This window comes from Peromyscus californicus, unplaced genomic scaffold (assembly GCF_007827085.1).
Source record: "Peromyscus californicus insignis strain IS unplaced genomic scaffold, ASM782708v3 Scaffold_14__1_contigs__length_90479793_seg_1, whole genome shotgun sequence".
Lineage (NCBI taxonomy): Eukaryota > Metazoa > Chordata > Mammalia > Rodentia > Cricetidae > Peromyscus > Peromyscus californicus.
In genome coordinates, this window is record NW_026294435.1 from 5,582,781 (window position 1) to 5,600,066 (window position 17,286).

At 38.9% G+C, this 17,286-nt stretch overlaps 1 protein-coding gene across 2 annotated transcripts; it reads left to right on the forward strand.

The window, feature by feature from the left end:
* Positions 1 to 463: 463 nt before the first annotated feature.
* LOC128109270 (serpin B4-like) lies at positions 464 to 5,587 on the forward strand. Of its 2 annotated transcripts, none has more exons than XM_052736431.1 (7): positions 464 to 625; positions 1,143 to 1,199; positions 2,083 to 2,211; positions 2,943 to 3,060; positions 3,963 to 4,105; positions 4,381 to 4,536; positions 5,183 to 5,587. In XM_052736431.1, exons 1-7 carry the CDS (start codon positions 464 to 466, stop codon positions 5,585 to 5,587), a joined length of 1,170 nt encoding a protein of 389 aa, XP_052592391.1. The 2 variants fall into 2 exon arrangements, with proteins under 2 accessions (XP_052592391.1, XP_052592392.1); XM_052736432.1 differs by having other exon boundaries at positions 4,444 to 4,536.
* Positions 5,588 to 17,286: the final 11,699 nt, after the last annotated feature.

Consider the following 17,286-nt stretch of genomic DNA (forward strand, 5'->3'; position numbering starts at 1 on the left):
ACCTCCTTCACTTAATTTGTTTTTTATCTAAATAATTTATTTCCAAGTAAACATATGCGTTCTTCCAAGGATTGTGTCTGGCAACTACAGCATCTTAAAGGAAAAGTTGAGAGGTAACTTTAGGCAGCTAACTGGATGCTAGCTACAGAAGTCTTTATCTTGGAATTCATTATAAACCTTTCAACCCAAACCTAGCACAGCTGTTGAGAAAAGAAAGATAAAAGGATTCCCTATTAGTTGTTTGCAAAAGTCTTAAAGACACTGTTTTCATGACTTCTAATTAGGAGAATAGCATATGTACATTGTGGAAAACTTGAAAAATAATAAATTTATTTGCCAGAATCTTATAATACAGATATGTCATTTCCTTTAAGAATTGTTCATTGCAGAGTGATAGTCCATTTAGTGAAGTCATTCTAAACTTTGTGCCGACTTTATTTTGCTCTAGGACTTTAAGGTCACCATGCATCTGCTTGCTGAAGCAACTACGAATTTCACACTTGAGCTGTACCAGCAGCTCAGAGAAACAGAGGACAACATCTTCTACTCCCCAGTCAGTATCATGACAGCATTAGCAATGCTCCAGCTTGGAGCCAAAGGAAACACTAGACAACAAATCGAGAAGGTAAGTGTAAACTTCATTTTGTCAGTCAGCTTGAACTTGTCTCTCCATCCTCTGTCAGTGCACAGACAGATGGTGATAAAGACAGAGCCCTGAGATGAAGAACAGAGATGTTGAGTAGGCACTGCCGTGACCATAAACACAGAACTTGGGAGGGACACACCCTTCCCAAACATGGTCCAGATGCTTCCTGGACATCCTTTGGGTGCTGGGCCAGGATGACTGCTTCTTGTGCCCAACAACTAGAAGTGAACATAAACTGTGGAGAGTACCGATGGAAGCAATAGATTGGCTTAGCTCTGAGGGGTGTGAACTGGGCAGCGAGTGGATGAGCATCTATTCACATAACCAGTGAATCAACTTTTGGTGTTTCTTACAAACTCTTGTACTTAGGTTTGGAGGAATTTTTCTAATTTTTAATTTTCTTATTTGTTTTTCAGGGGTTTGTTCTGATTTTGTTTCATTGGATTTAGACAGAACTCTAAGCAAAGTTTTCTTTTCACACTTGCTTCTCTTTCAGGCTCTTCAATTCAGTGGAGCCACGAAGAAGACAACAGAAAAGTCTGCAGACTGTCATGTGAGTCCAGGGCACCTCATGCCTAGAAGACCTTCAGATTTCTAACATATAATTTAAAGTGAACATTTCACAGTTTAAAAAATCAATCTGTAAGGGAATTTCCAAACAAAAGAAATGAGGACATAGAGTATCACTGTGACTGAATTCTAGTAAAGTGAGATTTAAAAGGAATATGACTCAATATATTCAACACTTACGAAAATGTCTGGCCTGTTACAAATAAGAAAGTATAATGAATGTTAGCTATTGTTATTGTAAGATAACAATAATTGCCATTGTTCACAATAATGTTACTAAAACAATTTTATTTTAATTTAACAATCAGATTAAGAGAAATAAGCACATATTCAAGTACATTTTGGGAAATGATTGTTATCATATTTATATGGGTTTGGAGCCTTGACCATGTAACCTCTTAGCTAAAAAAGAGAGGTATCCTGATTCAAAGTTACTTAGATTCAAATTTTGGCTCTGTAGCTAGCATCTCTTTAAACAGGTCATTAAATTTCCTGAAACTTTTTGTTTTAATCTGGATTGTACTCAGACTTAGATTACTGACATATAGTCCAGTCCTTCAATGACTAGTGCGCACATACTACGTTATGTGCAGAGGATGTCAAACTTGAGACAACTTAAGCCAAGACAGCCAAAAAGCACTGCATATTTAGTTCAAAAGGCAGCATATTGGAATGTGTTAAAGAAAGAAGAAAGGCATTGCTGGAAAAAGTTGAATGTAAAGTGGGAACATTTAAGATAAAATGCAACAGCTATCAGAGAATATTCAAAAAGTTGTCTTTGGGATTACAGGTGTTTGGGTATTTATTTTGAGTTTAGTATTTACATTAGCAGAGTGGCTCAATGAATACCCTTTTTGACATTGAAGGATGAAAAGTCTGAAAATCTCCATCACCAATTTCAAAAGCTTATGACTCAGTTAAACAAATCCAATGATGCTTATGATCTGAAGGCAGCCAATAGTATCTATGGAGCAAAGGATTTCCCATTTCTCCAGGTAAGTTGCACCTGGCTTTGCATACCATTAATCTGCATCCTAGGTCCTACATGTCTGAATGACCATATGTAAGAGTGAGGCCAGGCAGACTTGGAGAGGCAACATTTGCCCAGGGAGAACCAGCTCCATAGTCACAATTCTAACCCACTGGATTGTCCAAAACCCTAGTGATGTATATATCAAGCATGGGCTTGAGAACTGTCCCATGAGAGAGAATGTAACATCAGCAGAGTTTGTTGTGAGATGTTAGTAATGAGCCAGCACTGACTCAAATATAGAGATTATGGCAGAAGATTTATGGCAAATGGAATGTTTCTGGAACGGGCAAATTTGGGGAGATCCTGGGGAGAATTGGGAAGTACCAGGGAATATAGCATTCCCTGCATTGAAGATGTAATCAAATGAGAAATGCAGTGGTTGAACTTAGTGGTAGGTTAGCTCAGGAGTAAATCAACTCTCTTGACTTACTGGGAACTTTGCAAGTCCTAGCCTTTTGTCCACCGGCCTTTTACCATATGGTATTGACCTTCAGTGACATCCCTGCACCAGCCTTCCCACAATGTGTTCTCACATTGCCTACATAATATTACCTGAGTAAAAAAATCTGCATGTTCATAGAACAGCAGATGTGGCCAGGGTCTGCTATCAGATTCTAGTATCGTCACAAATAGTGAAATTTGAATAATGTCTAAATTGTTCTTAATTCTTTTTGGTTCCTTCATGTATCAAAGGAATTTTTGGAAGATATTAATAAATTTTACCATGCCAATGTGGAATCACTTGACTTTGCACATGCTGCAGACCAAAGCCAAAAGAAGATTAATTCTTGGGTGGAAAGCCAAACAAACGGTATTGTATAGGAGGGTCACTGGAGGAAGTACCAGACATGGTGGGATGGTCTCCATAAATATGAAGTGAGCCAGAAGGAAGTATGGAGAAGTTAGCAGAAAGTCAATCAGTGGAAACAGAATCATTTACATTTAGCTTAGTTAGTGGTATTTTTGAGAACCTGAAGCCTCCACCCAGACATGTTTTGATATCATATCCATTTTTTTAAGTCACAGCCAATTCTGGAAAGCTAAGAGAAAATGACAGAGAAAGTCTCTTTCTCTTTTGCCAGTCAAGAAAGCAAGGCACTTCTTCTCATCTCAGCTCATGTCTCTACCTTGACCTCCTGAAGGGATTGATGACCATTTTCACCACCTAGAGCAGAGATCTCAACAAAGCTTCCACTTTGTAGACATATCTCACTCTCTTGATAGGCCAAGCTTGCAGCAGTCCAACATAAAAGTGAACAGGGGACACACCTGGAGTAGTGTTTGACATTACCAGGAATGTGCTTCAGATGATAGAATTCTCATTTATATAAAAGAATAATCAGGCCTTGGGTAGAACACTTTGGGTAGTGAACCTTAAAATGAAGGGGAAAAAGTAAGTTACAGAGAGAGAGGAAGGAGCAGAGGTAAGCTGATAGGGGAGATCCAAACAGCTTGTCAGTATTCACTGTGAGTTGGCCATAATCACCCAGACAGAAAGCCTAAATGTCTTTCCTCTGACAAGAATTGATATGTCCATCCCAAGACACACAAGGCACTGTGAGGAAGGCTATGTCTTATGAACAAGTCAATCAGTCCTTCAAGTAATGACTTGGGTTAACAAGTGATAAGCGAGCAATGGTGAACTCTTGTAAAGCATCCTCCAGACAAGCTCCTTCTACTTTGATGATAGACATTTTGTTCTTTCCCTGGCAGGAAAAATCAAAGACTTATTTCCTGATGGGAGCCTGAGCAGTAGCACTATACTGGTTCTGGTGAATGCAGTGTATTTCAAAGGACAATGGGATCACAAATTTGATGAAAAGCATACTGGAGAAGAAAACTTTTGGCTGAACAAGGTTGGTATTTTATTTACATAATATCATATAGTAATGTGTGGATATTTCATTTTAAATACAAGTGATGCTGCAGAAAGTACAAAATAAAATATGTCATGTGTTTTAGTCTTGTAACTTTGTTAAGTAGGAACAATTAAAGAAACTTTTTGTTTTGACTTCACAAAATTTCAGGGTTGTCTCTTCAAAGGATGTTGATGTGTTTGGTATCTCAACAACATTATCTATGCTGTCTTATGTCTCCCTTGGTATGTGTTTGACACATTGATTTGTTACAGAATACTAGTAAACCTGTCCAGATGATGAAACAAAAAAGCAAGTTTAACTTTAACTTGCTGGAGGATGTGCAGGCCAAGATTGTGGAAATACCATACAAATGCAAAGAGCTAAGCATGTTTATTCTACTACCAAATGAAATCGATGGTCTGAAGAAGGTAAAGCTTGTGTCTCCTACTCTTCTTTCTGTCACCTCATTTCTTCCTAAGCTATCAAATTTAAACAAGACACTAATGAAAATAATTAAACATGACAACAATGAAAAATTTTAAAGGAAATATGGTGTTTCGTCCTGTATTACAAGTATTCTATACACAGCCTGAAACACACTGGAGGCTTGCCTGATTAGTAATTAAGTACAGTTACACACATTAAATATCCACTTCATGCCAATAAGAAGGAACAAGTCAAATTTGTTGAAAGAAATAAATCACAATGTAGAAAATGTTTATAAATATTTTGAATAAAAATGTAAAACCTAGAGCATTATATAATAACTATAGATGTCAAGAAAATATAAAGAAACATTTATTTAAAGTTACACAGGTGGCTAGCAGCGAGAAATAATGAATATAGTCAATTCTGTACAAAATAATGATTCTACTTTTTAATATTAGTGACAATGATATCTAATTTTAAATTTTCTAAATAAATAATATCTATACTGAATCATCAGTATTTGTTGTATTTATACAATACAGTGTTTCTAATGTTTATTACTAAAGGTTTCCCTTTCATTCATTGCTCATGTGAGCTACAGGCTTTCAGTTAATCATGACAATTTCTTTTCCCCTATTTTTATAGCTTGAAGATGAGCTCACTGCTGATAAGTTAATAGAGTGGACAAGCCCACAGAATATGGACATGATAGAGTTGTATTTATCCTTACCACGATTCAGAGTGGAGCAGAAGTATGACCTCCCGGCTCCATTGGAGCACATGGGGATGGTGGATGCCTTCAATGCACAGAAAGCCGACTTCTTGGGCATGAGCAGCAGGGAAGGCCTCGTGGTGTCTCAAGTTTTACACAAGTCCTTTGTGGAGGTGACTGAAGAGGGGACAGAAGCTGCAGCTGCCACAGGGGTAGAAGTTGCTCTAACATCCGCATTAATAAGTGAAGATTTCTCTTGTGATCACCCTTTCCTATTCTTCATCAAGCAAAACAAGACCAACAACATCCTCTTCTTCGGCAGAATGTCTTCCCCTTAGGTGCTGTCACTCTGCCCTGTTTCCAGGGAAGTTAGCAGAGGAGCTGGAGTCCATGGAGGCCTGGAAACAAGTTTGTCTGGCTTCGTTTCTCTTTGCCATCTCAGAATCATCACTAAGAGTGCAGTGGTTAAAGTAGAACATCTCTATTGTTTGCTTCTTATATAGCCATATAAACCTGATTTCTCCATATAAACATTCTCCGGGAAAAAATGTTCAATGAAAAGATGAGATTTTAATATAGTTTCTTTTACTCTAACAGAGTTTGTGACCTGTTTTAAGCGATCTAAAGTAAATAATACATTCTCTTTAAACTGATGAATATAAACACCTACACGTCTTTGACTTTGATATCTGGGGCTCTTCATATGTTTCTAATTTTTGTGATTTTATAAAATACATTAGCAATAAAATAATGATTTTTTTCAACTTATTACTTTACTGTATTTTCAACTTTCAAGAGGCCAATCATACATAAGGAATATAAGTTGGAAATGTACTAATCGTATGGAAGGAAATATTCAAAACAAATCAACTAATTCTAAGCTAGGGTGGTATGTAGATACATTTTTATACATGCTTATTTTATTCTTTTTAATAGCAAGAAAACGTTACAGATTTATTGTATATTGTAGTGCTGGGGATTCAACTCAAGGCCTCTTGCATATTAGACAAGTTCTCTACCACTAAGCCAATCCTCTAGCCCAAAGAATATTTAAAATACTACAAAGTAAAAGAATAATTTTATCAAAGATAAATAGATTAGAAACAATATCATTTACTATATCAGCACCCCAGGAAAGCCCTAGAGATCTGTATTGTCTAATGTAATAATCATTAGCTAGCTAGAGTCACATATAAATTAGATGAAGTCACATTAAGCAAAATTAGTACATTTTCTTACCTCACTAGTTGCTGTGGCTAGCATGTAGTACCTTGCACCATGCAATTTTGAACACTTCTATTATCCTAATTCCATCACTACAGAACATTCTACAGCTCAACTTAAGAACCTAGAAAATTATGTGACAAAATTTAACATATTTACCTTACAAGGAAGGGCTCTTAATAAATGAAAATAGAAGGGGTTGACTCTTCAGCAATTAAAATAGAGGTACCCAAATTTCAAATTCAAACTTAAGTTAAATAGGAATCACTAGAAACATTGAACCCAAAAGGCTATAAGAGAAAATCAATAGTTTCAACTTTTAACAATATCAGATGAGTTTGTTAAAAGAGTCAGTGAGTCTGTAGAGTGTGACATGGTTTGTGTCTTTACAAAGAAGAAATAATAACCGGTACACATGTGGGTACATGGAATCTATCTCTGGAGGAATATTTAAACTACATCACCCCAGCAGAGTAGACAGAAATGGTGAAACCAGGATGTCTACCCAATGTTCAGGGCTGTGTGGAAATGAGAATGTTCTCAAAGTGCTTTGACAAAAAGACGCCTGTCATCTCTTTTGATCTACTTTGAATGCAAGTTGACAAAGCAGGAAAAACCTGCTGGCCTTCTCTAATCCTTCCCTCATCTTTTTACCACCCATCCTGTGTTCTGAACTTTAAAGAGGAGCCCCACTTTCCACAGTTCATGTTCTCTGACTTGCAGAGAGGAATTAGGCTTGTCTAAATCTACACAGTCACAAAGGGTCTGACCTGCCCACCCCCGGGTGGTCCTAGGTCAGGTAAACTTTGACTTTCAAAATCAGTAGAAATCCATCTTCATGTTCACTGCTCTGAAAACTGCACCTGTAGTAGGAACCTGCAGAGTCAGGGACAAACTTGCTTAGAAGAGAACAAGATCTTACATCATGCTTACTCTAAGGAAGAGTCACAGCTATCTGGCACAACTTGATAAGCATCAAAAAGTTTTGTTTTATTTTGCTTTTTGTTTTGTTTTGATTTTGGAAATACAAGTCATTTGTAGCTATTTCAATCAAGCGTATTTTAATATTAGGGATTTTTGTTTTAGTAATCTTTGGAGTATCAAATATGGCTCAAAATTAGACTATATTTGTAAAATTGCTTCTATTTGTTCATAAATCGCACAATACCCTCATGGGAATTCCACAGCTGAGCGTTCTGAGTGTTTGCAGTGTGAACTCCTGAGTAGGAAAGACCAGCTTCACCTGGGAAACATTCAACTCTGTTCTTGTCATGGCACATAGGAGCCATCTTCCCTGACTTTGTTTTAAAACAGAGAACGAACTATTGACTTCAAGACCACAACAAAAAACATGACTTCCTGAAATGCAAAGTTATGTAAAATTGATGTAATCTTGTGGACTTTGTTTCATAAAATAACATTTTTGGCAGAAGGGTTAATTACAGCGAGTGGTCTAGCTTAGAATTTACGAATGAGCTCAGACTCTTTAAGATTTCGTCTGGAATATACAGTGACTACGTGAACTGGACTAACATATTTCTATAAAGGAGCTTTTGGTATCATGTGAGAAAAAATGCACATGAACCAATATCTCCTCAAACAGCTGCCTGATGTGGGGTTGAAAAGGACAGTTCACAGAACAAGGCAATGGCTTTGAGTAATGTGAAAATTCTATTCCAGGAAGTATTTCTCATTCATCCCCCAGTCTATGCCCTCTCCCACCTTAACCTCTAAATGAACCAACTACAATCTCTTTGAGATCAGCAACATTATTGACATATTCCTTATGATTTCCTCCTAAATACCCTTAGAGTTCAGGTCATTCCCACGCTTCTGAGAGGGAAGTGAATCGAATTTTTCCCAAAACTTAGTCACACAATACAAAAATAAAATTAAAAAACACAGAAGCTGAAATATTTTCAAACAATGAAGAATAATCAAAATGTTAAATATGTGGGCAAATAAAAGACATTTTGGTCAATTTTTTAAAGGTAACTAACTACCTGAAGCAAAAAGAATTAAGTACTTACTATGGAATATATGATAAATGTAGAAATGAAATCCACACAGAGAGAACACCAGGCTGAAGGACACTACTGTAAGCTAAGGTATCTTGCAGTAAAGGTGTTATCTAATGGCAGCAAGCGGTAAGCTGAATATGCATGCTGTAAGCCCTGAACAACCATAATCATGGCAACAGTGAGGATGAAAGTGAGCACTGAAAGTAATGAAGAACGCCCAAGAACGAAGAGGAAAGGCAAACAGCGAAGAAATGGTGACGGCAAATGTCCACTGTGGTGTGTGTTGTCAGACTGCACTACGAACAGGAACCCAGTGCAGCTGCTCTGACTCCATTTTTATTCCTCTCTCATTCATTACATCCACGCCTTAGTTTTCCCCCCTTCATTTCTCCCAGCTCCCCGCCAACACACTTGATCTCTTCCTCAGATCCACTCCTCCTCCATTTCCCTTCAGAAAAGAAAAGGACTCCCAGGAATATCAATGGAATATGGCATCACAAATTACAGTAAGACTAAGCACAAATTCTCATATCAAGGCTGGTTAAAGCAACCAAGTAGGAGGAAAAGGGTTCCAAGAGCAGACAAAAGAGTCAGAGACACCCTTCATTCCCACTGTTAAGGAGCCTCACAAAAACACCCAGCTACACAACCATAACATGTATGCAGAGGACCTAGATCAGACCATACAGGGTCCATACTTGTCCCTTCAGTCTCTGTGAGCACCTATGGCCCTGCTTAAATGATTCTGTGGGCTGTGTTCTCAGTGTCCTCAACCCCTCTAACCCTTACACTCCTTCCTCTTCCTCTTTTATGGGGTTCCCCTGGCACCATTTCTGATTTCAAGCTGTACTACAGAGCTATACTAATAAAAAACAAATGGTATTGGCATAAAAATAGGCAGGTTGATTAATGAAATTTAATCTAAGACCTAGATGTAAATCCATATGCCTACGGACACCTGATTTTTGATAAAGAAGCCAGAAATATACAATAAAAAAAGGCATCTTCAACAAATGATGCTGGCCTAACTGGATGTCTGCATGTAGAAGAATACAAATAGATCCATATTCATCACCCTGCACAAAAATCAAGTCCAAGTGGATCAAAGATCCCAACATAAATCCAGATACACTAAACCTGATAGAAAAGAAAGTGAGGAATAGCTTTGAACACATTGACACAGGAGACAACTTTCTGAAGAGAATACCAATAGCAAGGCACTAAGATAAACAATAAATAGAACCTCATGGAACAGAGAAGCTTCTATAAGGGTACCATCAATAGGACAAAATGGCAGCCTACAGAATGAGAAGAAATTTTCACCAACTCCACATCTAATAGAGGGCTAATACACAAAGTATATGAAGGGCATAAGAAACTAGATAAACAAACCAAATAATCCAATTAACAATTGTACAGGTCTAAACAGAGAAGGGAAACACTCTTCCAATGCTAGTGGGAGTGCAAACTTGTACAGCCACTATGGAAACCAATATAGTGGTTTCTCAGAAAATTGGGAACTGATCTACCTCAAGACCCTGCTATACCACTCTTGGACATATACCCAAAGAATGCTAAATCATACCACAAGGAAACTTGCTCAACTATGTTCATAGCAGCTTTACTCATAATAGCCAGAAACTAGAAATAACCTATATGTCCCTCAACTGAAACATGGATAAAGAATATGTGGTACATTTACACAATTACTCAGCTGTCAAAAAAAATGACATCATGAAATTTGCAGACAAATAGATAGAACTAGAAACAACAATCACCCTAAGTGAGGTAACCCAGACTCAGAAAGATAAACATTGTATGTACTCACTTATAAGTGGACATTAGCTGTTAAGTAAAGGCTTATCATGCTACGATCCACAGACCCAAAGAGGCTATAAGTAACAAGGAAGCCTTGAGGAAGGATACATGGATTTCCCAGGGAAGTGGAAATAAAATGGATTTTGTGTGTAGACTGGGGATAGGTGGGGATGGGAACAGGAGGGATAAGGCATGGGGGTGGGAGAGGTAGGAGTGGAGGGAGAGAGTACTGAGAGATGACTGGAATTAGGAGGATATAGGGGTAATATGGAAACCTAGTACAATAGAAAGTCCCTAGAATCTACCAGAATGACCCTAGCGAAGACTCTCAGGGACACAGAGCCTGAACCAACCATCTTCTGTTATTAGACAAGGCTTCCAGCAGTGGGACTGGGACACCAACACAGCCACAAAACCCTTGACCTACAATCTGTCCTGTCTGTGAGATGTGCTGGAATAATGGTGGTACAGAACTTGTGGGAGTGGCCAACTAATGACTAGTCCGACCTGAGGCCCATGCCACAAGAGGGAACCTACACCTGGTACTGCCTGGATAACCAGGAACCAGGGGCTGTATAGCCCAAAGACCTAGGATAGAACCAAACACGATTGGAGGAAAAACTTCGATGAAATAATCGCTAATGATACCCTGCTACACTCATAGATTGGTGCTTAGCCAGCTGTTATCAGAGAAGCATCATTCAGCATCTGATGGGAGTAGATGCGGAGACCCACAATTCCACTTTTTGATGCACCACTCCTAAGGGCTCCAAACTCAACCTTTTCTTCGTCCTGGTTTCCATAACGTTGGTAAGAAAGCACTGGAGCGCCCTCTTTCGGCAGCCCAGGGAAAGTCAAAGCGAGCAAGCCTTGATCACAGCAACTACCTTTGTTCCAACCTTTAACCTTAGTAGAAGTCAAAACCAGTTGACCCTATTGAGCTTCTCAAACATTCTTGTGCCTGTCTGTTCTCCCCATAAGTCTTCAGTGTATATATAAAAAAAAATCTCTCCACACCCTCGTGGCGCACACCCTCATGGCGCATGCGCGGCCTCTGCAGCCCATCCCACTAGCTTTGTTGCTAGGATCTTCCCAACTTCCAAGAGTCGTCACTGAATCCAAACATATGACTCTTTAAATTTTCATTGTACATGTGATGGAAAGTGTGAATCATGTATAAAACATGAAAAGATACATACTACGCCAACACTCATAAACAAAGGCCTGAATGGTCGCTGATAGAAGACAAACAACTTTAGAACAACTCCTGTCATGATGAGACATGAGGTAGAACTGGAATAACAGAGACCAATAAAAGCATTAGACATGCCAAAGATAACCCCACATTTTACATGTCACACGGTGTCAAGGCAACTGTCATTCAAGTAAGTTCCTTTCAAGTGCAGAGACTGAGGACACAGGAAGTCCACATGGAAGGCAGCCATTCTTAACCCTTCCTTCACAAAAATCCACAAAATGAACCCTAGGATTGAATGCAAAAGTGAAACTATGGAACTTCTAGAAACAAAACGCAGTCACAGTAAAGTTGAAATGGGCACAAAAATTCTTAGATCAGACCTGGAAAAGTAGACATTGTAAAACAAAAAATTAATAAGGTAGACTTCACAAAATTTAAAACTATTTTTCAAAAAAAAAACACCATTAAGAACATACAACTATACATATTATTTTGTATGTACACATTCAAATTTTTGTTACCCATTCATCTGTTGAACAGCTAGATTGATTCCAATTCTTCACTATAGTGATGAAAGCAGAAAAAAGAAAACACGACGCCCACCTCCATGGTGAGCATGGTGTTCTCTTCAAAGCTAGTAAGGGAACTCCATTCATGTCAAATTTCCTGACTCTAATGTCTAAACCATATTTAAAGAGCCTCTGTCATTGAAGATTGTATCCCACTTTGATAGATTATTTAAGAAGAATTAATTCAGGATGTTAATTACTTTTGCAAAACCTTCACTCAGTAATGCCTAGATACCACCTGGTGAGTAACTGGAAGAAGGGGTGCATGGACCACAGGAGCCGAAGTCTAGGGTCTATTCTAAAATTCTGCCTGCTGTGGGGCTCTAGCAATGATACTTTCTTACATGTCACTAAATGTAGCGTAAAAAGTAGGTGGGGGTGTTTGGTAACCTGGTGTACTGTGTTTTCAACTCTAAGATAATCTAAATAAAATATTGATGTTCTAAATTCTTTTCAACACCTTGAGTGATTTTGTTTTCTTTCTGGAAGTCAAACTAATAGAATTACTAAACTCAATTATTATAGCCAATAACAGAGCAAAGGAGATGGTGGAGACTTCAAGCAAGAACATGAAAGAGAAAGGCAGCAATTGATATTCATGAGCATTTATTAATTTTGAAGCATTATCTTAAGCCCCTTTGTATGTTACCTATATTGTTACTCAGACAAAATACTTATTAAAATAAATTATAGAAAGGAGAGTTTATCTTGCCTTACAGTTTGGGAGCACTGTCCCCTGCAGCTTGAAGGCACAGCAGCAGGAATGTCACGTTGAGACCTCAGGGAGGGGTGGACTACAGACAGGAAGTAGGGTCTGCCTACCAAGCGTCACAGTCCACCACGGGAGACTTACTTCCTCCAGAGAAGCCCCACTTCCTCAAGCTTCCACAACCTCCCAAAGCAGCACCACTAGTTGGGGTCAAGTGCTCAAACACAGGACCCTATGGAAAATGTTTCATACTTAAATCACAATACTTATGAGTAGATAGTGATATTTAATCTCCAAAACTATCCTATATGCTATTTTTTGAGTAATTTGCATTTTATAGCTGTCAAAACTGAGACATACTAGATGATATGGCACATGATAAAGAATAGAATTAGAAATCAGATGTGAGAAATGAGCTTCTGGAATCTTCCTTTGGAAGCATATCTTCATCATGTCTCACAGTCATAATCCTCCATTCCACAGCACCCCATTTCTTCAACCACTCTGCCCATTTCTCAGAAGGATATAACTTGTATGGCCAGTTATTTACATTTGACCCAAATACTTTTCTAAGCTGGGTGTGACTCGTCACCACCCAAGCCAAGACACATTGTTTTAAATCAACTTGCAGAAAGAGTACTTCTCATTCGCCTTGGGTCTTATTTCACTCCATGAAGCTCAGAGATCATTTTGATGAGTTTGTGTTCCTTCACAAACATATTGTTATCCATAAAGTTGAGTCAACTGCCCTAACTCCTATCTAAACAAAGCTATTTTTTGTGATGTCAGCAAAAGGTGTCAGAAGTATGATTTGTTAATATTTACCATGTACAAGTATTAGGAAATGAAGACTAAGACATGTTTATTAGCCTCAAGAGCATAATAGTTTGTCAATGGATAAGTATACAACTAACTAGCCTGTATTACACGAGGTAAAAATGTGTAAGCAAAGAACTACGCACCAATGAAGAAGGAACAATTCTAGCTGTATACATGAGGGACCAGGGAGGGGAACTTCTGGGAAATCTCACAGACAAAGTAACATCTAGGTAGTGTATTTCCTTCAGTGACTGTCTCCAAATTCATCCTGTATTCTCACCACATCCAATGTTCATCATCTGAGCATAGTCCAAATCAAACAAAACTGTTTTGAAGAAGATGTGAAGTGTCCAACATCTAAATTGTCCCAAGTAAAAGCAAGCAAGAATTTTCATTTGAAAACACCACTTAACTTGCAAATATTTGAAGTTTAATTCTAAAATGACTTGCTAATTTTATTCCCTCTGCAGGTGTAGATGGTTTATGCCCAGTAAAAATATAAACTAAGACATTTATTCTCTATTGTTAGCTCTGCCATCCATGTCACTAATTTCTACAAAAGAAATTGCTTTCAATTAATTGCTCAAAGCAGGTGACCTTCAGCCACCTCCCAGAACATTTCCGTGTTGTGAAGATTCATCTGGGGAGATTGTATGTTCCTTGTGGTTCTTATCATACCCAGTAACATTGACTGTTAGGAAAAGCTTCTTCAATGATGAGGGAAAACATACCTAGTTTTAGTCAACATTACTGTGTTCCACCTGGAGCCCCAAGGAAAGAAAACTTCTCTCCTATAATCTTCACATGAAGCTCAGTGCCCATTCCCATCTCCAAAGTAGATTTCTGTGCAGAATGGCCACAATGATTAATTAGACCAGTTGAGAGTCTTGCTATGATTAGCAGCCTTGCCAGCTGAGCACCAGCTGGTACCCACATCTGTGCAACAAGAAGCCTTCTGTTTTTGTCAGATAGTATGCTGCCCAACTATGTTACTTGGGTTTTCCCAATATCACTTTTTACAACTTACAGAGATGCTCATATCCATTGAAGACACTTGAAAACCCAAAGAAAGGAGCTCAAATATAAACGTGTGTGTAGAGTGAAGAGATCCCTTATGTGTAGCTGTTGCAGGAGCATTGGTTGAAGCCCTGGATGGCAACTGTAGCTGGCAACACTTCTATTGCATCTGTTTACTTATTGGCCTGTCCCTATTGCATTTTGAGTCACTCTACTTCACAAAGGCTGATTACTAATAATGATGATGAATCACTCCTCTCTTTCGTCCCTGCCTTTTTAATATGCTGGAAAGGGGTGGTCATGTGAGTGGAAGAAGCAGCAGACCTGGTTTCACCTTCTCATGCTTAGCCTGAGCAGATGCCTGGTTCCAATTACTCAGGACCTTATGTAAGTAGAACACTTATCCCTTACAAGCACATATGCAAATATCCACCAACAGGTAGTAGTTAACTGAATCCAATAAGATTATACACTGTGATCAAATGCATTTTCCCAGGAATGTGTGCTTTATTTAATATGCAATGTACATATAAATAAAGAGCGAAAAGTATTTCACAAAAACTTCATTAAAATCCTCATAAATCAGGGGTAGAAAATGATATAATAGGGAGCATCTAGAAAAGTAATTTTCAATCTTGGGAACCAGCAAGTAGTTAATTATAACAATGCATGTGTATATCAACATGGAAGAATAAAAGCAATATATGAAAACATCATAATTCTACAAGTTAACAATAAACAATGAGAGTGAAATTAAGGAAATGTCACCCCTGACAGTACCAGAAAGTCAGGGCACGTTCAACAGAAGAAGGTACGTATGCTGAATATACGTATTTATCAGATATAAGTATTTATGAAAGAAATGAAACTGCTAAATAAATGAAGAGCTATTTCCCATTCATGGATTAGAAGACTCGCTGTCAACAAACAGCAGTATAAATCAACGGGACAGACCTGAAAGCACAGAAGCAAAAATTCATACTTTTTTTTTTTTTTTTTTTTTTTTTTTTCATTTCTTTTTTTTTTTTTATTAATTTATTTTGCAATACAATTCAGTTCTACATATCAGCCACGGATTCCCTTGTTCTCCCCCCTCCCGTCCCCCTCACCTTCCCCTCAACACCCCCCCCCATTCCCATCTCCTCCAGGGCAAAGCCTTCCCCACAGACTGAGGTCAACCTGGTAGACTCAGTCCAGGTAGGTCTAGTCCCCTCCTCCCAGGCCGAGCCAAACAATCCTGCATAGGCCCCAGGTTTCAAACAGCCAACTCATGCAATGAGCACAAGATCTGGTCCCACTGCCTGGGTGCCTCCCAAACAGATCAAGCCAATCAACTGTCTCATCCATTCAGAGGGCCTGATCCAGTGGGGACCCCTCAGCCATTGGTTCATAGTTCATGTGTTTCCATTCATTTGGCCATTTGTCCCTGTGCTTTATCCAACCTTGGTCTCAACAACTCTCGCTCATATAAACCCTCCTCATTCTCGCTAATTGGACTCCCAGAGATCCACCCGGGGCCTAGTCATGGATCTCTGCATCCAGATCCCTCAGTAGTTGGATGGGGTTTCTAGCACAACAATTAGGGTGTTTGGCCATCCCATCACCAGAGTAGGTCAGTTCAGGCTGTCTCTCGACCTCTGCCAGCAGTCTGTTGTGTGGGTATCTTTGTGGATTTCTGTGGGCCTCTCTAGCACTTTGCTTCTTCCTATTCTCATGTGGTCTTTATTTACCATGGTCTCCTATTCCTTGTTCTCCCTCTCTGTTGTTGATCCAGCTGGGATCTCCCGCTCCCCCAAGCTCTCTTTCCCTCAACCCTCGCCTTTCATTACCCCCACTCATGTCCAGGCTGTTCATGTAGATCTCATTCCATTTCTCTGTCATTGCGTGATCCCTGTGTCTTTCTTGGGGTCCTGTTTTCCAGGTAGCCTCCCTGGTGATGTGAGTAGCAGACAAGTCATCCTTGTTTCATGTCTAGTATCCTGCTATGAGTGAGTACATACCATGTTTGTCTTTCTGAGTCTGGGTTACCTCACTCAGGATGATTTTTTCTAGATCCATCCATTTGTCTGCAAACCTCATGATGCCATTGTTTTTCTCTGCTGAGTAGTATTCCATTGTGTATATGTACCACATTTTGTTTATCCATTCTTCAGTTGAAGGGCATCTGGGTTGTTTCCATGTTCTGGCTATTACAAACAATGAACACCAGTAGCACAGACTCTGAGACAAACAATCAATCAATGGGACCTCTTGAAACTGAGAAGCTTTTGTAGAGCAAAGGATACGGTCAACAAGGCAAAGCGACAGCCTACAGAATGGGAAAAGATCTTCACCAACCCCACATCTGACAGAGGACTGATATCCAGAATATATAGGGAACTCAAGAAATTAGACATCAAAATGCCCAACAGTCCAATTAAGAAATGGGCTATAGAACTAAACAGAGAATTCTCAACAGAGGAAACTCAAATGGCCGAAAGACATTTAAGGAACTGCTCAACATCCCTAATCATCAGGGAAATGCAAATCAAAACAACTCTGAGATACCACCTTACGCCTGTCAGAATGGCTAAGATCAAAAACACTGAAGACACCTTATGCTGGAGAGGATGTGGAGCTAGGGGAACTCTCCTCCACTGCTGGTGGGAATGCAAGCTTGTAC